The 21,569-nt window shown below is 58.7% G+C and overlaps 1 protein-coding gene across 2 annotated transcripts in view; it reads left to right on the top strand.

The window, feature by feature from the left end:
- COL2A1 (collagen type II alpha 1 chain) overlaps positions 1-17,132 on the top strand; it is a 30,562-nt gene extending 13,430 nt beyond the window's left edge. For both annotated transcript variants that reach the window (XM_055318969.1, XM_055318968.1), the window contains 38 exons: positions 1,273-1,317; positions 1,848-1,901; positions 3,112-3,210; positions 3,510-3,554; positions 3,647-3,745; positions 3,946-3,999; positions 4,351-4,458; positions 4,824-4,877; positions 4,958-5,056; positions 5,208-5,261; positions 5,665-5,763; positions 6,110-6,163; positions 6,516-6,569; positions 6,890-6,943; positions 7,160-7,213; positions 7,433-7,477; positions 7,620-7,718; positions 7,879-7,986; positions 8,258-8,311; positions 8,581-8,634; positions 8,991-9,044; positions 9,410-9,463; positions 9,739-9,846; positions 10,447-10,500; positions 10,953-11,006; positions 11,727-11,888; positions 12,081-12,188; positions 12,441-12,548; positions 12,873-12,926; positions 13,102-13,209; positions 13,437-13,490; positions 13,652-13,759; positions 14,016-14,069; positions 14,452-14,559; positions 14,924-15,212; positions 15,542-15,729; positions 15,924-16,166; positions 16,646-17,132. In XM_055318969.1, coding sequence (XP_055174944.1) covers positions 1,273-1,317; positions 1,848-1,901; positions 3,112-3,210; positions 3,510-3,554; positions 3,647-3,745; positions 3,946-3,999; positions 4,351-4,458; positions 4,824-4,877; positions 4,958-5,056; positions 5,208-5,261; positions 5,665-5,763; positions 6,110-6,163; positions 6,516-6,569; positions 6,890-6,943; positions 7,160-7,213; positions 7,433-7,477; positions 7,620-7,718; positions 7,879-7,986; positions 8,258-8,311; positions 8,581-8,634; positions 8,991-9,044; positions 9,410-9,463; positions 9,739-9,846; positions 10,447-10,500; positions 10,953-11,006; positions 11,727-11,888; positions 12,081-12,188; positions 12,441-12,548; positions 12,873-12,926; positions 13,102-13,209; positions 13,437-13,490; positions 13,652-13,759; positions 14,016-14,069; positions 14,452-14,559; positions 14,924-15,212; positions 15,542-15,729; positions 15,924-16,166; positions 16,646-16,792 — 3,441 coding nt within the window. In that variant the 3' untranslated portion in view covers positions 16,793-17,132. The remainder of the gene's footprint in view (positions 1-1,272; positions 1,318-1,847; positions 1,902-3,111; positions 3,211-3,509; positions 3,555-3,646; positions 3,746-3,945; positions 4,000-4,350; positions 4,459-4,823; positions 4,878-4,957; positions 5,057-5,207; positions 5,262-5,664; positions 5,764-6,109; positions 6,164-6,515; positions 6,570-6,889; positions 6,944-7,159; positions 7,214-7,432; positions 7,478-7,619; positions 7,719-7,878; positions 7,987-8,257; positions 8,312-8,580; positions 8,635-8,990; positions 9,045-9,409; positions 9,464-9,738; positions 9,847-10,446; positions 10,501-10,952; positions 11,007-11,726; positions 11,889-12,080; positions 12,189-12,440; positions 12,549-12,872; positions 12,927-13,101; positions 13,210-13,436; positions 13,491-13,651; positions 13,760-14,015; positions 14,070-14,451; positions 14,560-14,923; positions 15,213-15,541; positions 15,730-15,923; positions 16,167-16,645) is intronic.
- Positions 17,133-21,569: the final 4,437 nt, after the last annotated feature.

The raw sequence follows: 21,569 nt of genomic DNA, 5'->3' as shown, positions 1-21,569 counted from the left end.
GACATTTTCTTTTCTGTCAAGTCTCCTCTTGCTTTCATGCTTAATGCCAATGTGGAGTGTCTCCATCAGGAGAAATGGGCCATAGCCAGGAAGAAGATGTCTTTTTTAAAACGTGAGCTCCCCCTAAAGTATCCTTCTTCAGCACCCCAGAGAAAGCAGAGGCAGGGGCAGGCAGGCAGGGAAAGGTCACTTTCTCAGCTGCTCTGGTCCCCTGTCAAGGACCAGGGGCCAAGCTCCCTCCTGCATGGTCTGATGGCTCCTGGAGTTTGGGTAAAAGTTCCCTAGGCCCAGAGGGGCTTTGAGAGAGAAACTGGGGAGTGCTTACCTCAAACCTGGGGGAAAAAAACCCTCAAAACTAGTCCTAAGGTGCCTGGGTGGCTCAGTCGGTTAAGCATCTAACTCTTGGTTTTGGCTCAGGTCCTGATCTCATGGACAGTGAGATCGAGCCCCACGTCGGGCTCCACGCTGAGCGGAGAGTCTGCTCCAGGATGCTCTCTCTTCTCCCCGCACTCACGTGCCGTCTCTCTCAAATAAAACTTTACCAAAAACAAAACAAAAACAAAAAACAAAACAAAAAACACCCAAAAAACTAGTCTGAGAGAGAAAGAACCGGCAGCCTTGTCTTACTGTGTAAAGGACTCTCAGAGGCGTGAGCTCAGATGTGGTCCTCAGGCTATGCCCAGTGTCCTGTCCCCATCACAGGCTGCTTCCAAGGCCAGTGGCAGACATCCTGGGGCATGTGTGCTCCCTTAGGAACAGGTGGTCTTGAGTGGCTGGGAAGGGGGTGGAGCCCAGAGACATCCCGGGGTTAACCAGAGGGAGGCCTTAACCAAGCCTTAGCTAAGGAGGTCAACCAAGCCCCGAAAGTGTCTCTCCTTGTGTGGGGGCAGGAATTGAGTTAGGTTTGCTGCTGGGCTTCCATTTCTCTTCGGCCCAGTTCACCGAGTCTTTAAATGATAACCTGGCCTTGCAGTTGGGGATATTTGGGGTCTAAAGGAAAGTTTCCAAAATGACGGAGTAGCGAGGAGATCACCAAGCTTTGTTTACAAGAACATGCCCACTGCGCCCCACACCCCTCCTTGCGGCCACCATGGAGGGTTCCCGGCTGCTCCTGCCCGGGGTGCTGGCCTGCACCCGCACCCGCACCGGCCAGCCTGCCTCTCGTCCCCGGGGCCCGGCGCTGCCCGAGTTCCCCGTGGGGGTGGACCGTGGACAGGGGAGGGCCTGGCCTCGCGGGGCCTCTCACCACGCTGCTTCCCTCCCCACTCACAGGGCGCCCGGGGGAACGATGGCCAACCAGGCCCCGCGGGCCCTCCGGTAAGTGCCCTTCACCGCCTGGGCTCGGCCTACCTGAGCCGGGGGAAGCGGGCAGGTGCCTTCCGTGGGGGGGGTGGGGGGGAGGGGGAGGAGGGGGAGGAGAAGGGGGAGGGGGAGGAGTGCTTTCTCCCTATTACCCTCTTACGTTGATTACAGGCTTTGAAATGATGCTTCATTTTGCTCAGCCACTCTTTTAGCATTGCTTTTCTTTTTCTTTTTCTTTTTCTTTTTCTTTTTTTCTTTCTTTCTTTTTTTTTTTTCCGAGGAGGGATAGCCAGGGAGGTCAAAGAGTCCCCTGCTTCTCAGCATGTATATAGTTGGATACTTGCATTGCCTTGGGAAGCCAGGCTCGGGGACACTGGCAGTGGGGACAGTTTTCATCCAGGGGCTTCGGGCTACAGGGGACGCAGAGCAAGATCAGTACAGACGTACTGTGGGGAGGAGTGTGAGGTGTGGGGTGGCTCCCTCTGGGGGTGGAGAAGTCCCACCCAGAAACAGCATTCCCCTCCCCCCTCCCCCCTTCCTCCCAGGGTCCCGTAGGTCCTGCCGGCGGTCCTGGCTTCCCTGGTGCTCCTGGCGCCAAGGTACGTGCCCTGTCCCCTTTTCCCGTGACCCTGCTGCCCTTGCTGACTGCCACCGCCCCCCCACGGTGCCCCCTCCTTTCTTCAGAGTGTCTCCCACCCCCGCCCACCGCTGCTCTCCGTGGGGGCAAGGAAGGGCCAGGCCTTTCAGGGCCACCAGCTGGAAGGGAAAGTAAGAGGGCATGAGGAAGAGCGTCAGACTTGGGGAGGCAGGAAAAGATGGGGGACATGGCTGAGATCTGGGAGGGAGCAGGAGACCAGGGCCGGGAGGGAAGCGGGCAAAGCTCAGAAAACTAGACCCGGAGGCAGTGGGAGGAGGTGGGGTGGGCAGGAGATGGCTCCAAGCCCCCCCTGCCCCCCCAGGCTTGGCGCCCCCCAGCCCCGTTAGCGAGGATGAATGGGGGCCCGCGGGAGGCCGCCGGTCAGGGAAAGGCCCGTGGCCCCAGGGAAGCGGTGCACGGGTGCACGGGTGCGTTCTCCGGAATTCGGGCCCCAGATGAATGCGGGCCTCCATGTGGTCACTGGCATCAGGTTGCCTTCCCCTCCTGGGGTTTCCATGGCAACCAGACAGTGTCTGAGGCCCGGGAGCTGGGTGAAGGGGACCCATTGTGACGAGGGACAGCGGAAGGTGAGGGGGCCTGACCTTTAGAAAGAATAATTACAAAAGTGAACCGAGAACGTAGGGAGGAGGAAGCTGAGGAGGCTCGGCCCTGCCTGCAGGTCCGCGGGCCTCGGGGTGCCCTGGAAAGGGGGGGAAGCCGAGGCGTCCTGGGGCTGTGGGCACTGCCAGAGGCGAGAACTGAGCCCCAGAGCCCCGGGGTGGAGTGGGGCGCTTGTCCCAGCTTGCTTCGGCCCCTGCCAGCCCCCCCCCCCCCCCCCCGCCACAGCAGGCCCAGGCCAGAGCCGCTGCAGAGCAGAGCGGGGCCTGCAGCCCAGACGTCGCAGGGACCCCACGTCCTCAGTGCAAGAACCCAGTGGCAGGGGGGGCGCCGGAGAGGGCAGGACCCCGCACCGGCCTTCCTGAGGGCGCCCGCACCTACAAGTGCACCTGGCCTGGGGCGTGGGGGACGTGGGGGGCACAGAGAGCGGGCGGCAGGGCTGGGGGGGTGCCCAGGGGTGCCAACAGCTGCCCCCGAACTGCTGCTGGCCTGTGAGAGGTCTGTGCCCCCAACCCCGTCGTCTTCTCGTTCCATCCCTGTCTGTCTCTACCCAGGGGGAAGCTGGCCCCACTGGCGCCCGAGGTCCCGAAGGCGCTCAAGGTCCTCGCGGCGAGCCTGGCACTCCTGGGTCCCCCGGGCCGGCTGGTGCCTCTGTAAGTGGTCTGTGGCCCGGGTGCTCTTGACTCTGTTTACCTCTGAGAGGAGTGGGGCCTGTCAGAGCTCCACTCACCAGACCCTCATTTTGGCCCAATGCTTGCATGCCCATCTCTAGGGCCATCTGTAGGGTCTCCCTACAGCACCCCTGTCCCCCCCTCCCCCGCAACCCCCAACGGGACCATGTCTGGAACTGAAAACCGCTGGTCTAGCCCCTGGATCTGCAGTGGGGCGGGCTGGGAGGTGCCTGGGGTTTCTTTGCTGCTTATTTTGTAATGACACCCTCTCCCTTTTCCAGGGTAACCCCGGAACTGACGGAATTCCTGGAGCTAAAGGATCTGCTGTGAGTGTTGCCTGGGGACTGGGCTCCTGCGGGGAGGGGAGTCCCTCCTGGCCGCCTCTCCTGATGCCCCCCTCTTCTACTCACGCTGACAGGGCGCTCCTGGCATCGCTGGCGCCCCCGGCTTCCCAGGGCCCCGTGGTCCACCTGGCCCTCAAGGTGCGACTGGTCCTCTGGGCCCGAAAGGTCAGACGGTAAGGTTCACAGAGTGAACCCCAGGTCCCACCGGTACCCCCGGAGTCAAACCCCGCCGTCCCCCCTTCCTGTGCTCACACCGGTGTCCTTTGTGGGGGATGGTGGCAGGGGTGGGGGGAGCCTTTAAGGGTGTCTGGAGGTGGGGGCAGAGTCCGTGGAGAGGACCCCATGTGAGAACCCGCCTCTCTCTCCCCCCAAGGGCGAACCTGGAATTGCTGGCTTCAAAGGCGAACAAGGCCCCAAGGGCGAGCCCGTGAGTATCTGCCCGCAGCCCTTGGGCGCCCCCCTCCTCTGCAGCCCCATCCCCTGATCAGGTGGCCGGAGGAGGGGACCCTCCAGGTCGAGAGGCTGACGCAGCTCGAGCTCCCATGTTTGGTTTGAGCCATGTGAACAGTTTCCACTTTCCACCGTCCCTCTGCCCACTGGGCCGCCTGTTCCCCCTGGGCTGATCCTTTGCGGCCCCGCTTCCCCCCACCCCAGGTCCCCAGCACCCCAGCCCTGAAACAGCAGCGGAGGCCGCTCCCTTGGCCCGCCGGCCAGTGACTGGCTCCGCGGCGGTGCCGGGTCACCGCTCACCCGGTTTCTCTTTCCTCCTGATTCTCAGGGCCCTGCTGGCCCCCAAGGAGCCCCCGGTCCTGCTGGTGAAGAAGGCAAACGAGGTGCCCGTGGAGAGCCTGGTGGCGCTGGGCCCGTTGGTCCCCCCGGAGAGAGGGTAGGTGGGCTGGGAGGCCCCACTTTCTGAGGGGTGTGACCTGGATGTGGAAGTGGAGTCTGCAGCTGTGTTCTGGCCAAGTCCCGTGGCCTGAGCATCAGTCCTCTCTCCCCACTCACTGCCGGGGGAGGGGGGGCAGGGAGCCCATCTTATTTCTGCCCCCAACCCCAGGATGGCATGAGACGGTCTGAGCTCCCCTGTGGGACAGGCCCAATAGTTAACCCCTCGGAGACTTGCCGGCCGTTGCTCCTGCCCCCCGGGAGCTGTGGCTGGGCGGTTGGTGCGATGGAGCTCCCGAGGCTCCCTGTGTGGTTGGGTCGGGGCCATTCTGACTCGCCACCTGTCCTCCTCCCACGTCCTTCTAGGGGGCTCCTGGCAACCGCGGTTTCCCAGGTCAGGATGGTCTGGCAGGTCCAAAGGTGAGTGGGGGGGGGAGGGGCTGGGGTCCCTGCATTGCTGGTCAAACGGCCTGCTGACTCCCTGCCTCCCCCCCGTGTAGGGAGCCCCCGGAGAGCGAGGGCCCAGCGGCCTTGCTGGTCCCAAGGGAGCCAATGGGGACCCTGGCCGTCCCGGAGAGCCTGGCCTTCCTGGAGCCCGGGTAAGTAGCCGAGCTGCTTTTGCGCTTGACCTCCAACTGAGCAAGTCCTCGTGCCCTTCCCCAGCTGGCCCCCCAGCCTTGTGCTGCCAGGATTGGGAAGACCTGGGGCCTCCCCTGATACCCGTCTTCTCTCTCTCTCTCCTGATCAAAGGGTCTCACTGGTCGCCCTGGTGATGCTGGTCCTCAAGGCAAAGTTGGTCCTTCTGTAAGTCTACCGTCTGGGGTTGTTGGGAGGATAACCCCGGGAAGGCAGGTAGTAAGGGAGACAGGGGTCTGGGTAGGGGCAGCCTGTGAATTTTGAGACTTGAGAAGGGGGACAGACGGTAGTTATCGGGCCAGGTGCGGAGCTCTGAAAATGCCAATCTCTGCCCCTTTGGGTCTTTCCTTGGAGGGAGACAGAACCTGGGTGCGTTTTGAGGAGCAACACTTCTCATTCGAGCAGTGCCCTGTTGCTGCCTGGGCCGCATGCTGGTCCAGACCTCGGCCAACCCCACACGCCGGGGGTCTGGCTGTTGCCTCGCCCTGTGCTGCCCACGCAGTAGGCACTCAGCGGGTGGATGACTGTGGGTTGAGTGTCTACACTCTGAGAATGATGTTCTCTCTTTCAGGGAGCCCCTGGTGAAGATGGTCGTCCCGGACCTCCAGGTCCTCAGGGCGCTCGTGGGCAGCCTGGTGTCATGGGTTTCCCTGGTCCCAAAGGTGCCAACGTAAGTAACAGCCGACCCTTCCACTTCCTTCCACATGGTGCCACCTTCCCCCTTGCCCCCTGGAGAGAGGACTGGCTCCGAGTAGAGTTAACCCACAGGCAGTCATGAACACGATCCCTGGTGCCGTGGGCAGCGTGGGCCTGTGTGACCTGGGGAAACGTGGGGCTCCTGGGGGCTCGAGGGCACCTCAGCCATGACATTATTCCGTCACACGCCTGAGCGTGAGACAGGGTGCCGACGCTGGGCTTGGGCTTTTGCCCATGGCCCCAAGCCCCACTCTCCCCGGCCTGCTCTACCGCCCTCCCACCGACACCCTCCCCTCATGGTCCTGCACTCTTTCCTCCAGGGCGAGCCTGGCAAGGCTGGTGAGAAGGGACTTCCCGGTGCTCCTGGTCTGAGAGTAAGTACCCCGCCTCGCTGTGCACATGCATTGGTGCTGGCTGGACACCTGCAAGGGGAGACACCTCCCGGGGCATGCTCCTGGGGCCCCTCGTCGTGGGTTCCTGTGGTTGAGCCCATGTTGCTCCGGGAGCCCCCACACAGAGACTTCTAGTTGCTGTTGGTCAGCAGCCCCGGGGGTGGGGAGGACTCCCACATGAGAAAGACTGGGGAAAGGAGGGGCCCAGGGGAAGAAGGGGTAGAAATAGAATTCAGGTTGGGGGATCATGGACCACCAAGTGTGACTGCTGGGCACTGGGGTCTGCAGACCGAAGAACACGTGTCATGACACCACCCTTGTCTCTCCCCTCTAGGGTCTTCCAGGCAAAGATGGTGAGACTGGTGCTGCAGGACCCCCTGGACCTGCTGTAAGTAGCTGCCTGGCCCCCTCGAGGTGGCCCTGTGGGCTTGGGGGTGGCGGAGTGGGGGTGACGGATGAGGAGCCGTGGATCCGGATCCCTCTGGGGCACCGGACCCACTCTCAGCCAAGGCAGTGTGGACCCCACCCCCGTTTCAGGGGTGCAGGTCACTGGGGGGAGAACAGCAGGGGAAGCACCCACGCACATCTTTCTTGGGCAGTGCTGGAATGTGTCTGGCCTGCCCTCCTGCTGCCACCGAGGTCCCCTCCCACTGAGGCTCTCAGATTCTCTGGAACAATGGCTCAGGCCACCTTTGTTTCCCTCTGCAGGGACCTGCTGGTGAACGAGGCGAGCAGGGTGCTCCTGGGCCATCTGGGTTCCAGGTAGGTGGCTGGACAGGGCCCTCTCTACAATGCTGTGTGCAGGGCTCTGTGGGCTGCAGCAGGCCCCTGGGGGGCGGGGTAGGGCGCCCCCCTCCTGAGGGGAACAGGGGAACGAGGCCTCCCTGCAGTCCTGCCTCTTGTCCCAGCCTGGGCCTCCCTGGAGGGCTGGGGCAGTGAACTCACTCCTTTGCTAATGGATATCACTTTGCCTTCTAGGGACTTCCTGGCCCTCCGGGTCCCCCAGGCGAAGGTGGAAAACCAGGTGACCAGGTGAGTATGGGGCTCTTTGCAGGTGCAGTGTTTAGATGGGAAGATCTCTTCCGATGCCCCGGAGGTGAGGGCAGGAAGGCACAGGGCCCCCATGATGTGACACTGGGGATGCCTGGGGCCACACCCCAGCTCCCCCCAGGGGACAGTGTGAGCTCAGCCTCTCAGGGGAGGGACTCTCGGCCCTGGCCGGCGTCTCACCTGTCCCCCTTTGTCCTCCAGGGTGTCCCTGGTGAAGCAGGAGCCCCCGGCCTCGTGGGTCCCAGGGTGAGTATCGGTCATTTCTGCTGCCCCCTCCCTGCGAGCCTCTGCCAGGGCACCCCCGCGGCACTCTGCTGTCCTGCTCCCCGCTCCTCCCTGCGCCCCTGCCCCAGGTCTCTTGCTTCATGGCTCCTGGTGTCTGCCACAGGGTGAACGAGGCTTCCCAGGTGAACGTGGCTCTCCCGGCGCCCAGGGCCTCCAGGGGCCCCGTGGTCTCCCCGGCACTCCTGGCACAGACGGTCCCAAAGTAAGTGAGGCTGGCGGGTTGTCTGGGCCACCTGCTGGGGCAGAAGGAGGAAGGGGAGGGGCTGGGAGGGCAGAGGAGGAAGGGAAGGAAAGGGGGCCTGGGCGCTGGGGTCCTGGGCAGCTGCTGCCCACCACAGACCCCCTTCCCCCTCCTCCCGCAGGGCGCATCTGGCCCGGCTGGCCCCCCTGGGGCTCAGGGCCCTCCAGGTCTGCAGGGGATGCCCGGTGAGAGGGGCGCGGCTGGCATCGCCGGGCCCAAAGGAGACAGGGTGAGTACCAGGTTGAGCTCCCCCAAAGTCGCGGTTCCCTGACCACACCCCCTCTCCCCATGGCCCGTGAGTGGGGAGGTCCCTTTGCCTTGTAGTGACACCCTCCCCCCACTTCCCTGCCTCCCACTCCTCTCACTCACCCTGAACCCCACCCTGAACCCGGAGCAGATCCTGCTGGGTGCGGGGGTGCTGAGCTCTGCCGGGAGCCTCGGCGAGGGGGAGGCTGAGCTGCAGAACCCTGCTGAGGTGGCCCTTCTTCTCCATCCCACAGGGAGACGTTGGTGAGAAAGGCCCCGAGGGAGCCCCTGGAAAGGACGGAGGACGAGTAAGTGAATGCTGGTCGCAGGTGCCGTGGGGACCCCGGGGGTCTCCAGCCCTGCACCCTGGGGACAGAAGGGCAGTGTGTGAGTGCAGCCCCTGATCCTGTCTCAGTTGTACAGATCTGGGGACTCTCCTGACTAGACTGGGGCCATGGGGTGAGGGGGAGTTCTGGGGGCTGTGGGAGCGTAGGCCAGGGTCCCTGGACTCCCTGCTGGGCTCCAAGTCCCTGGTCAACTCTTCCGTCACCCTCACCTTTGCCTGCTTTCTCCCTAGGGCCTGACTGGTCCCATTGGCCCCCCTGGCCCCGCTGGCGCCAATGGTGAGAAGGTGAGTGCCTCCCTCCGGCTGGCCTCCCCATCAGCCTCCATCTCCTGCCAAGGACTGCTTTCTCTCCCCCTCACTCAACAACTGGCCCCCTCCTGCCCACTAGGGGGCTGCAGGGACTGAGGGGTGGGAGTCTTCTTAAAAGCAGAGTCATAGGCTATGGGCCCTGTCCAGTGGAGCCATGGGGGGAGGGGGAGTGGCCAGGGAGGCCCCAGGATGGGGGTTGGGGGGAGGGTGCCTGAAGCAACAGGAGAAAACGGACCATCTATTGTGAGGCTTCCTGGATGCACTTTGCTCTTAAGAGCCCCACTCCGACCCCCAGCCCTTCTCCGTGACTCTCATCCCCTTCCCCACCTTAGGGAGAAGTTGGACCTCCTGGTCCTGCAGGAACCGCTGGTGCTCGTGGCGCCCCGGTGAGTATCTGCCCCTGAACCTGGCCCTGTCCCCGGGGCCCTGGGAGCCAGAGAAGTGGCCCTGCCTCACAGCCTGGCTCTTTGGGGCTGGAGGTGGGGGAGAGAGGAGAAAGGGAGGGAGAGAGCTTGTCATCCCCATGATGTGGTCACGGTGGAGGGCCTTCAGGTCACCAGACCCTCTGACCAAGGGAGGCCTTCTGACTTGGGTCTCTTGTCACTAGGACAAGGTGTCCTCCCTCTGGGGTTATTGTGTCGGGCAGGGAGGGGCAGGGAGGTGCGGGGCCAGCCCAGAGGGCTCTGGTGTAGGAGGGGACCGAGGCAGGCAGGCACGAGGCCTGAGCTCTCCTGGGCCCCTTCTCTCACAGGGTGAACGTGGAGAGACTGGACCCCCTGGGCCCGCTGGATTCGCAGGTCCTCCCGTGAGTGTCCCCGACCACCCTCCTTCCCACCCCTCTGCTCAGGCCTGTGGGGGAGGGAGGGACAGAATGTAAAGAAGATGGAAGTGGCCTCTTTCTCTCCTTGCACACCCACACTGACCTCACCATCCCATCTGAGGGCAGCGTTCCGGGCCAGGGTGGACACAGGCTCGCTCACTCATTCACCCCCAACCACCCACTCACCCAGACTCCCTGGCCCTTTTGGAAGAACCCTGAGTATTCAGCTTGCCTCTCACTCCCCTTTCTCCTTGGGACAGGGTGCTGATGGCCAGCCAGGTGCCAAAGGCGAGCAAGGAGAGGCCGGCCAGAAAGGCGATGCTGGTGCCCCAGGTCCTCAGGGCCCCTCTGGAGCTCCTGGGCCTCAGGTGGGTAGCCGTGAGCTCCCCCAGCAACTGTTTTCATGGGGCAGGGGTGTCTGGGTGCAGGGTGAGGGGCCCGGGGCGAGGCCAAGGCTGGCCAGGAGGCCTGGGTGTAGCCCCTCCTGAGTTTCGCCTGGGACCTACCGGAGCCTGCCACCGCCCCAGACAGAGGGAGAGGCTGTGGGGAGGAATCTGTACTCTGGGATAAAGGTTCAAAAATAGCTAATTGGATTTCATTGTCTTGGGGTAGGGTGTGGGTGCCAGAGACAGACACAGGGTGAGGGTTGAGGACAAATAGCCCGGGACAAAGCAGCCAGGCTCCTGGGGAGGGACTGGGGAGCCCTTGGCCGGGCTCTGCAGATGCCTGATGGGCTTGATGGGCTATCCTCCCCGAGGTCTCCTAGAACATGAGTCTGTCGTGGCGGGGGTGGCAGGCCCATCTGTGACGGCTTCCTCGGGCTGGGATTTTAGCACCAAGAAAGCTACGTCTTTGCAAACCTAGCCCTCAGGAGTCCATCGTTGGGCATAGGGCCTGTTTGACCCCCACAAGGCCCACAGCCCTCCTCTGGGTGACCAGGCCTCACTGTGTCCCTCCTTCCTTGCCAGGGTCCTACTGGTGTGACTGGTCCTAAAGGAGCCCGAGGTGCTCAAGGCCCCCCGGTGAGTGAGGTCCCCATTCCTACCAGGTGGGGTTGGGGGGACTATGGGAGCAGCAGCAGCTCCACTCTGGCCTCATGAAGAAGGCCTGCCCGGAGGCTCCCGCGCCAGTGTTCTGGGATTCACTCACCTTTCTCAGCATTGCTTTTGCCCCCAGCCTCAGTCCAGCCCACAGCCACGTGGGAAGGAGGGGCCCTCTCTGTGGGTGTGCCGTGGTCCTGGGAGGTCTGTGGTCCCATGGAGGCCGCGCTCAGTTCCCAGGGGCACTGAATGTCCTGGCCGATGCCCCCTGTAGGGGCTGGAGGCAGAGAAGCTGCAGCTTCCTGATCCGATGGCCAGACCCTACAGGGCCCTCTCTAGCTCTCCTTTCCAGCCTCTGAGACCCCCCAATCCAATCTGATTCTTGGGCCTCCTGAGGGCCCGAGGGATTCAGGACCTCTCTTCTCCTCATATAGGGAGCCACTGGATTCCCTGGAGCTGCTGGCCGTGTCGGACCCCCAGGCTCCAATGTAAGTGATGTTACTGGCCGGTTCCTACCTTCCTCCAGGCATGAGAGGCATGGGCAGGGGTCAGAGTCTGGCACAGTCCCCCCAACAGGCACCCAAAGAGCCCAGACTGGCGTCCATCCCTTTATACCCATTCCTACTCCCTGGATGAGTCGTTACTTCATCACGGGGATCTGTTCTTGTAAACAGCTGGGAGCAGGGGCTGTGACCCTCTTGTTAGCCAAGGCCAGCCTTCCCTGCTGACTTGGGCTTGAACCCTCAGACTTCTGGCACACTGGGTGGGATAGGCTGGCACAACCACCTTGATGCATCTCGCCCACAGGGGGTTTGCTATGGAGGGAAGAGAGATGGTGAAAAGTCACCCAGGTCACCACCCCCACCAAGTGCAGAGGGAGCGGGTACAGAGGCTTAGGGGTCGGAGGAGCCCAGTTTGAGTTGTTCCTTGAGGAACCTAGGCTTGGGCCCCAGAGTAAGGAGACAGGAGAAAGTCCACATAGATAAGAAAAAGCAAATGCAGGGGCTGGGGAAGCCGGGGGGTGGGGTGGATCACAGATCCCACATGGGAGAGAAGATTGAAGAGGTGGACTGGGGGTCGGGGTCAGGCCATCCTTCGTGTGGAGGGAACCCTGGGGGGAAACTGTTATCCCTAGGGTCACAGTGGCTTTGGCAGCCTGGATGGGGCAGGGTAAGATGAGTTCTCATGTCTTGCATTTGCTCTTCTAGGGAAACCCTGGACCCCCTGGTCCCCCTGGTCCTTCTGGAAAAGATGGTCCCAAAGGCGCTCGAGGAGACAGCGGCCCCCCTGGCCGCGCTGGTGACCCTGGTCTCCAAGGTCCTGCTGGACCCCCTGGCGAGAAGGGAGAGCCTGGAGATGATGGTCCCTCTGTAAGTCCCTCACATGCCTGGCCAGGGAGTCTTCTGAGCTCCCAGAGCGCAGAGTGGAGGGGGACGCCATGGAGGGGCCTCTGCCGGGACAAGAAGAGTGCTGGTCCCTGGGAGTGGCAGCCAGGCCGGGTGTGGATGGCTGGCCACTCCATGTCAGAGCTCACGTTCTCACTCCCGCCTCCCCTCTCTTAGGGTCCCGATGGTCCTCCAGGTCCCCAGGGTCTGGCCGGTCAGAGGGGCATCGTTGGTCTACCTGGGCAGCGTGGTGAGAGAGGATTCCCTGGCTTGCCCGGCCCATCGGTGAGTGAAGGATGATACCCCTTCCTCTGGTGAGCTGGGCCCAGTCCGGCTCAGACCTGAGCTCTCCACCCACAGCTCTTGGTGTGGTGGCCCGGCCTGTGCAGAAGCACCACCGCCCTCTGGGGCTTCCACCCACTGTGCACCTGCAGAACTCTCCCTTCGTCAGCCCTTTCTTCGGAGAGGCTCAGCAGCAGGTCCTGGGCCAGGATTCTTAAGAGCGCACGCTCATCTTCCCTCTCGCTGTCCCTCCAGGGTGAGCCCGGCAAGCAGGGAGCTCCTGGTGCATCTGGAGACCGAGGCCCCCCAGGCCCCGTGGGTCCTCCTGGTCTGACTGGTCCTTCTGGTGAACCTGGACGAGAGGTGAGCAGTGAGACCCGTTGTGCATGGCCCTTACTGGGGAGAGGTGTGCGGGCCAGACCAAGTCCTGGTGCCTCGGCAGAGGGGATGACAGGACGGGCTGATAGGCCCCAGTGCCCGGCTGTGGTAGGGAGGATGTGATGGGAGGGAGAAGGGCATGGCATGCAGAACTGGTGCATGGGGAGGAAGGCACAAGGAAGCCTGGCGAGCTTCGGCAGCTCCAGCTGCATGGAAGGGAGCAGGCTGGGGCCCAGGGGGGAGGCTGGGGGAGCAGAGTGGGAGCCGTGCAGGGGCAGCTCTGAAGGCATCCTGCTTCCCCTTGCCCAGGGCAGCCCCGGTGCTGATGGTCCTCCTGGCAGAGATGGCGCAGCTGGAGTCAAGGTGAGTATCTGGCGGTCTCTATGTGCAGTGGGGACAGGGAGGACATTCTGTTGGGCCTAACAGGTCAGCCTGGGGTGGCAGGTCGGGGTCAGGGTCTTGTCTCAGTTCGGGAGGTCAGTTTCTCCATGTCTCCCTGGAACATTCTTCTCTAAGCCCGAGACCTCTCTCCTGACAGGGTGATCGTGGTGAGACTGGTCCCGTGGGTGCTCCCGGAACCCCTGGGCCCCCTGGCTCTCCTGGCCCCGCCGGCCCAACTGGAAAGCAGGGAGACCGAGGAGAAGCTGTGAGTGTCCTGAATTCGGTCAAAGCTGGAAGTGGAGGAGGGTGGCCAAGGGAGCTGGGAGCTCACCCACCGTCCGCCGGTTGCCAGGCCCTGGAGGCGTCTCTGGGTCCACGAGGTCTCTGGGCCCTGGGAGCAGCAGCCTCGGTGCCCAGCCCCGGGCAGATGCAGAGGAGGGCCAGCTCTGTCCCGGCTCTGCTCCGACACCGTTCCCACTCTCTCCCTCACAGGGCGCACAAGGTCCCATGGGTCCTGCAGGACCGGCTGGAGCCCGGGGAATCCCAGTGAGTATCTGCTTGTGCTCTGTTGGCTTCTCGAGGGTGGAGGGCAGGTCTGGAGGGCAGTGGGGACCCTGTGGCTCCTGGGACTCCTTGGCTGAGTGGAAGCCAGCAAAGTGCTCCTGCCCTGGCCAACCCGACCCAACCTGCGTCTCTCTTGTTCGCAGGGCCCTCAAGGTCCCCGAGGTGACAAAGGAGAAGCTGGAGAGGCTGGCGAGAGGGGACTGAAGGGACACCGTGGCTTCACTGGTCTGCAGGGACTGCCCGGCCCTCCTGTGAGTGTTGCTGTCTATGCGTGGCTCCCCAGTGTCTCCCACTGCTCAGAGCCCTCCCGAGTGTCCCTTGCTGCTAAGTCAACTTGGGCTCATCCTCAGAAATTGCCAGGACTTCCTCAGGGTTGGAGGGAGGAGCCAGTGGAAAGGGTACAGGGGTAGGACATGTGTCATATGTACAGTCAAGAAGGCCTCCCACCCTGGAAGATGGGGCCCTGTTGGGGCTGACCTCTGACCTTTGCCTCTTCCTTTTGCACAGGGTCCTTCTGGAGATCAAGGTGCTTCTGGCCCTGCTGGTCCTTCTGGCCCTAGAGTAAGTGAGATGGAGGGAGTCCTTCCTCATGGGGTGGACCGGGCACTGGCCAGGCGTTCTGAGGGGGAGGGAAGCCTTGGGCTCAGGGAGGGGACTGGCTCAGGGTGACCAGGGCCAGAAAAGCTCCTGAGTCCACAGGCTGGATGAACATGACAACAGCTCCCGGCTGTCAGCTGGGCCCCCTGGGAGTAGGGTCTGACAAGGAGGAGCTTAGGATGGCAGCAGAGCCGTGAAACCACCCTGCGGTCCTTGGCCAAGCAGCCGCCAGCCTGGCCTCTGTGACTGAGACGTGTGCAGCTGCAGGGCCTCACAGCAGGACGGCTACGTGACCAGCCACTCCCGACGGCCCCCTTGGTGATGGCTCTTCTCTCCTGGCCTGCAGGGTCCTCCTGGTCCCGTCGGTCCCTCTGGCAAAGATGGTGCTAACGGAATCCCTGGCCCCATCGGACCTCCTGGTCCCCGTGGACGTTCAGGCGAAACTGGCCCTGCTGTGAGTGTGCTGACTCCTTCCCCGCTGTCCGGGCTGTCCCCAGCATCCCGAGGCTCGAGCTCTCTTGTGCCAAGGGCCTTTTTCAGGGCATCAGCCTGCGGCCAACGATGATGGCATCCTTTATCCTGGGTCTTCCTGGGACGTTTAAAGGGTCCATATTGGTATTGGGACACAGAAGAGAGGGGCTGATGAAGAAGTAGGGGAAGGGCTAGGATTTTCTTGGCCTTGGCCTGCCGCACCCCTCCCCCACTCGGGGACTGGAAGACGATACCCGAGTATCTTCTAGCAGGTGGAGAGGTACACAGGAGGGGCATGTCCCCACAATTCCTGGCTGACTGCTGTGTTTCCGGCTTTCCTGCTGCAGGGTCCTCCCGGAAACCCCGGACCCCCTGGCCCTCCAGGTCCCCCTGGCCCTGGCATCGACATGTCTGCCTTTGCTGGCCTGGGCCAGAGAGAGAAGGGTCCCGACCCCCTGCAGTACATGCGGGCTGACCAGGCAGCCGGCGACCTGAGACAGCATGATGCCGAGGTGGACGCCACACTCAAGTCCCTCAACAACCAGATTGAGAGCATCCGCAGCCCCGAGGGCTCCCGCAAGAACCCCGCTCGTACCTGCCGGGACCTGAAACTCTGCCACCCTGAATGGAAGAGCGGTAAGCCTGCAGGGCAGGTCCCCTGGCCCCAGTAGAGCAGGACGTCAGCCCACTGGGCACGGCGCCTTCAGAAAAAGGGAGGCGGCATCTCTTAGCACCAGGCAGAGCAGGCCTGAAAGGTTCTCATGGGTGGCTTGCACCCGCAAGAGGGTCTCCTTGCTCCTGGGTCCCTGCTTCTCCCCCCACCCTTGGGCTCCACATGGCCTTCACAATCCGTGCCTCTCCTGTGGGTCCCCATAAGCCTTTCTGTCTCTCCCAGGCAGGCCCGGCCCTCTTGGGAGTGCCTGCCTCTCTGAAGCCCGATGGGGTATTGCCTCCTTCCCCTGCAGGAGACTACTGGATTGACCCCAACCAGGGCTGCACCTTGGATGCCATGAAGGTTTTCTGCAACATGGAGACTGGCGAGACGTGCGTCTACCCCAACCCAGCGAGCGTTCCCAAGAAGAACTGGTGGAGCAGCAAGAGCAAGGACAAGAAACATATCTGGTTTGGAGAAACCATCAATGGTGGCTTCCACGTGAGTACCTGGCTGCTCTAACCAGAGATGGCGCCTCAAAATCTTTCTCTCTCCAAGCTGATGGCACCTCACCCACACTCTTGCCAGTCCTTTTGGGGGCTTAAGAGGAAGGAAACAGGAGGGATAGTATTTTTAACTGGGATTCCTCTGGATGCTGCTCCTGGGCCTCACACCACTGCTGTCTGCCCTAACAGTTCAGCTACGGTGATGACAACCTGGCTCCCAACACTGCCAACGTTCAGATGACCTTCCTCCGCCTGCTGTCTACCGAGGGCTCTCAGAATATCACCTACCACTGCAAGAACAGCATTGCCTACCTGGACGAAGCAGCTGGCAACCTCAAGAAGGCCCTGCTCATCCAGGGCTCCAATGATGTGGAGATCCGGGCTGAGGGCAACAGCAGGTTCACATATACTGTTCTGAAGGATGGCTGCACGGTGAGTCAAGCTGGCTGGAGCTTCCAGAGGGGTGGCGCACAGCTGGTGTTGGGCCTAAAGAGATGGGATCCTCAGGGGTGTGAGTGTGAGGGGTTGGGTAGAGAAGACATGCAGAGTGACGGGAGAGGGCAGGGTGCTGTTCCATCTTCTTCACTCCCCTGGCTCAAGACAAATAAGGGGAATAAGCCCTACCCAGCACATCCAGTTACTCTTACTGGGGTACTCACATCATGAGTTTGGCTCGGCCCACAGGGTGGAGCAAAGAGAGGCTCTCACTATAGTGGACGGAGCAAGGAGGGAAGGGCAGTGTGGAGGGGGCCTTGCTCTAAGGACAGGAGTTGAGGTGGAGATGGCTCTGGGAAGCCAAGGAGAGGTCGAGAGAGCCCCTGAGTATGTTTTGTACTTTGTTCTCTATGCTGCTCAGTTTTGGGGTCCTTGGCAGCTGGCACTGAACAATTTCTCCTCTCTTTCTCCCCTAGAAACACACCGGTAAGTGGGGCAAGACTATGATCGAGTACCGGTCACAGAAGACCTCGCGCCTCCCCATCATTGACATTGCGCCCATGGACATAGGAGGGCCCGAGCAGGAATTTGGTGTGGACATCGGGCCTGTCTGCTTCTTGTAAAAACCCGAACCCACAAACAACACAATCCATTGCCAATCCAGAGGACCCAAGTACTTTCCAGTCCCAGTCACTCTAGGGCTCTGCACTGAATGGCTGACCTGACCTGATGTCCATTCATCCCACCCGCTCACAGTGTGGACTTTTCTCCCCTCTTTCTAAGAGACCTGAACTGGGCAGACTGCAAAATAAAATCTCGGTGTTCTATTTATTTATTGTCTTCCTGTAAGACCTTTGGGTCGAGGCAGAGGCAGGAAACTAACTGGTGTGAGTCAAACGCCCCCTGAGTGACTGTCCCCAGCCCAGGCAAGAAGATCTCCCTTCAGGTGCCGGGCGCAGGAACTGCGTGTGTCCTATACAATGGTGCTATTCTGTGTCAAACACCTCTGTATTTTTTAAAACATCAATTGATATTAAAAACAAAAAAATTATTGGAAAGTACATACTGACCTGTGCTTTGTTCTTTATTTGCCCTCAGTCTTTGAGTCTGTAGGCAGGACCAAATGGCCATCCTAAGGCCTTAATCTGTTGACTTTTCAACCAGGAGGGGAGGGCACTAGAGTCACATTGCCTAGTGACCTCACATGAACACAGACTTGCTTCTTTTTGTAACCTTCACACTGCATGGAACCCAGGAGTGAACTGGGACCAGAGGCCAAGATTTGGGAAGGGAGGCAGAAACTATAGGAATTGCCTTGTTCTGGAGCACACACAAAACACAACTCCAGGGCATACGGGGGTAGGACTCTGTGTGGGCCCCATCTTGCTGGATGGCAGGGGGTGGGGAGGAGGGGAAGCAAGTCCTCAGGGGCCTGTGATAAGTGGACATGACGGGCCAATCTGGGTGATCTACTTATCTGTGACTTATGTCATGGAGAGGTGGAGGTGTTACATGCTTGCCTGTACCCCTTATTCCATTTTCCTGCCCCCTGCTCTGGCCTTCCCTTCTCCACTTCATAGGCCTGAACTCAAAGCTTCCATGGACTTCCTCTCAACACCAGGGTTATGAGCGGATAGCCTCCCATTTCTCCCTATCAGCAGGGGTCCCTTGCTTTCCAGTGACTCATGAGTGGCACACTGAGGAAACTGTCACCTTCCCTACCAGAGGGTATGGTGGGGGTGATGCATGATGTGAGCAGGAGACACGAAGACAATCCAAATCAACACCACTAGTATTTTGTAAAATAAATTTCAAAAGATACCTGGCACTGCTGATAAACCAGGGAGCCATCTCTTTCTCCCATCCCTGCCTCTTCCTTCCTCCAGATGATGAAGGTAGTTTTTCTATTAAACAACAAAAATTAAAATACCTAAGATATTTTTGTTGGACTTGTATTAAAATCCAGCTTACAGTGTCAACTTTGTTGAATAAAGTGTAACTTATCATGGCTAGTTTGTGACAAACTAAAAGAGTAAAATGAAAACATAAGTGAAAATACCTAACTAGAAAAGCTATCTGATAATTTAAAATAACTCTTCCATCTACTGAGAGAGCTAATGCCAGTGAGGGGAGAGCAGTGGGGTATACGGATGTTTTTGAAAACTTCTACTTAGACAAAGGTGGAGGTGAGTGGTGGAGTCTAGCTCCACCCTGTAGCTACATTCAATGAACTTACACTGCTTCCTAGCCCACTTTGCTTCCCACAGTGGTGTCACAGCTCCCGGTTCTTACTAAGGCAGCACAGAGGATTGTGACCATCAGCGCAGACTTTTATAAGAGAAGTCCCATTTATACCAAGATATCAAGATGATCCCTCAAATCCCACCCACCTCCTCAGCACCTAGTAAAACCTAGAAATAAGAGCAACTGTTGCATTGGTCATCAACAAGTAAGCCAGAAAGAAGAGCTCAAGGGAAGGGAAGGGAAGCAGTGGAACAGAAAGCCTGCATCTGCTTCAACTGTGGTCAAATCAAAATATACATCCTTGGCTGCCAAAGCTATGCTCCCTACCAGTGTTCTCTTGTCCCAACTTAGCCTAGAGGGAAAGGTGAGAATAACCTTTTTTTTTTTTTAAGATTTTATTTATTTATTCATGAGAGACAGAGAAAGAGAGAGAGAGGCAGAGACATAGGCAGAGGGAGAAGCAGGCTCCCTGCAGGAACCCGATGCGGGACTCAATTCCTAGACCCGGGATCACACCCCGAGCCAAGGCGGATGCTTAACCGCTGAGCCACCCAGGCGTCTTGTGAGAATAACCACGTTTGTTACTAATTCCTGTGATCCCTGGTGCCCCAGGAAAGGCAAAAAGGTCTGTCTGGTGAGGATAGCCTCTCCTGACCCCAGTAGGATTGAATGGACAGACCTGGCTTACAAAAATGAGATCGCTTATATCCATAAAAACGTAGCATTAAAGGGCTTTCACTAGGAACTGGAGCTCAGACTTCCTCAAGTCACTTAGTTCCTAAGTTAATCACAACTTCTGAAATTGGTTCCCCTTCTAACCATGTGAAGGAACACAGAATCTCAAGAGTGCTGTCAAGGTGGTAAAGAATCTTATTTATAGTTACTTCTGGGGAAAATTGCAGAGTAAGAGGATCCTGAGCTCACCCTGTCCCACAGATACCTCCAGAATTACCCATATCACTGTTAACAACCCAGAAAATGACACAAATAGTCAAAAATACCATAGCTAAATGTAGAGAAGAGGCCACATCAGAAACAGTAGAAAGGGCCAAGATGTGGTCCAGAGCTAAACAGACTTAGAGGACTGTCCATGGGAGGGAGGGACACCAAGGGTGTGGAGGAGGGGGAGAGAACAAACCTTCACACCAGAAATCCCAAGCATGGAGCTTGCATATGGAAAACAAAGTCCTGTAACACTTGGCTTTGAAAACCACTGCACAAAACTTTGTAGTTCTTACAATCAATCAGCAGGGGCTTAATACCTGGAACTTTAAAAATAAGTAGGCTCAGCTCTGGGAGAGCTGGGAGGGTGACAAGGAACAGAGTCCCTGTCTTTAAAGAAACAGCAAAATAAACACCCCTGCTGAGATATAGCATAGAAGAAATAGTTTGAAAGACACCTAGGGTATATGGGAGGGAAATTTGTTTGCTAATCTCAGAGCATGTGCTGGAGGAGCAGGGATCTTTGGGAGACTTGTCCAGGAACAAAGGAGCTGGCAGGCAGCATAACCCTCCCCTGTCTCAGCCTAGACACAAGGACACCTGAGGGAACCAGTGTGACATCAACACTCCCCACCTAGCTTGCCAACAATGGCAAGCTAGGTTCTCCTGAAGACATGCCCCCTCCAACCTGGCTGGCTTTGGCCAGAGTTTTGGGCAGCTGCATATCCTCCCCAACAGTGGAAGGGTACAAGATTTACTGGCCACAACCCTGCTCCCATGCTGCCCTGTGGACCTGTCCCCTCCAATATGCCTTTGGCCAGAACCTACCCAAAGTGGTGCCACAAGTGTGGCAGTGTGCAAACAGCCACAAAAGGGGCCAGCACCACTCCAAAGTGACTAATGCCCTGGGGAAAGGTGAAGATAACCATACACACTAGTCCAACTATGGCCCTAACAGTGGGCTAGGGGCAGGCAGCTGATGTGATTGCTGACCCCACTCACCAATGAAAGCTCTCAGGGGATAACACAAGGAAAGCACCCTGCAGTTTGGTGCTACTATATCTCTGGCAAACATCTAGACTGACAACTCAAGCCCAAAGGCAGCCCCAGACTGGCCTAACACAGGGGCCAAACCTTGCCCACAATAGGCAAAAAGAACCATTGCAGATGACTGGACTGAAGGCAAACACGGTTCAGCCACAATAGCAGGGCTCATGCAAAACACATAGGAGACACTCTTGAAGCACCAGGTCTTGGTGAACAGAGGACATTACACTGCAGGGCACTCCAGGACCTCTCCTTCATAAGGCCACTACTTTCAAGAGTGAGACATAGCTGACTTTCCTAATACAGAGAAACAGACACAGAGAGTTAGACAAAATGAGGAGACAAAAGGATATGTCCCAAGTGAAAGATCAGGACAAAATCACAGAAAGAGGGCTAAACAAAATGAAGATAAGTAGTATGACTAAGTAATTTAAAGTAATGGTCACAAAAATACTCACTGTACTGAGAAGAGTAGAGGATCTCAGTAAGACTCTTAACATAGAGAAAACATAAAGAAACAATCAGAAATGAAGAACTCAATAACTGAAATTAAAAAATACACTACATGGAATAAATAGTAGAATAGAAGCAGCAGAAGGATGGATCAACAACCTGAAGGACAGAACACTAGAAATCAATAGACCTGAATAGGGGAGAGAGAGAGAAAAAAAATGGGAGGGGGTGGAGACAGACTTAGGGAAATCAGTGACTCCATCAAGCATAACAACATTCACATTATAGGTATCTAAGAAGGAGAAGAGAGAGGAAAGGGTGCAGAAAATTCGAAAAAATAATAGCTGAAAACATTCTGAATCTGGGGGAAGGAAACAAATCTTGGGGCAGCCTGGGTGGCTCAGAGGTTTAGCGCTTGCCTTCAGCCCAGGGTGTGATTCTGGAGACCTGGGATCGGGTCCCATGTCGGGCTCCCTGCATGGAGCCTGCTTCTCCTTCTGCCTGTGTCTCTGCCTGCCTCTCTCTCTGTGTGTGTGTGTCTCTCATAAATAAATAAATAAATAAATAAATAAATAAATAAATAAATAAAATCTTAAAAAAAAAAAAAAAAAGAAATCTAGGTCCACGAGGCAAAGAGAGCCTCCAACAAAATCAACCCAAGAAGGTCCACACCAAGACACCCAGTAATTAAAATGGCAAAAAGTAATAAAGAAT

Source organism: Nyctereutes procyonoides, unplaced genomic scaffold, assembly GCF_905146905.1.
Source record: "Nyctereutes procyonoides isolate TBG_1078 unplaced genomic scaffold, NYPRO_anot_genome, whole genome shotgun sequence".
Lineage (NCBI taxonomy): Eukaryota > Metazoa > Chordata > Mammalia > Carnivora > Canidae > Nyctereutes > Nyctereutes procyonoides.
The sequence above is the reverse complement of the archived record's forward strand: the minus strand, read 5'-3'. Positions and strand labels throughout refer to the sequence as shown.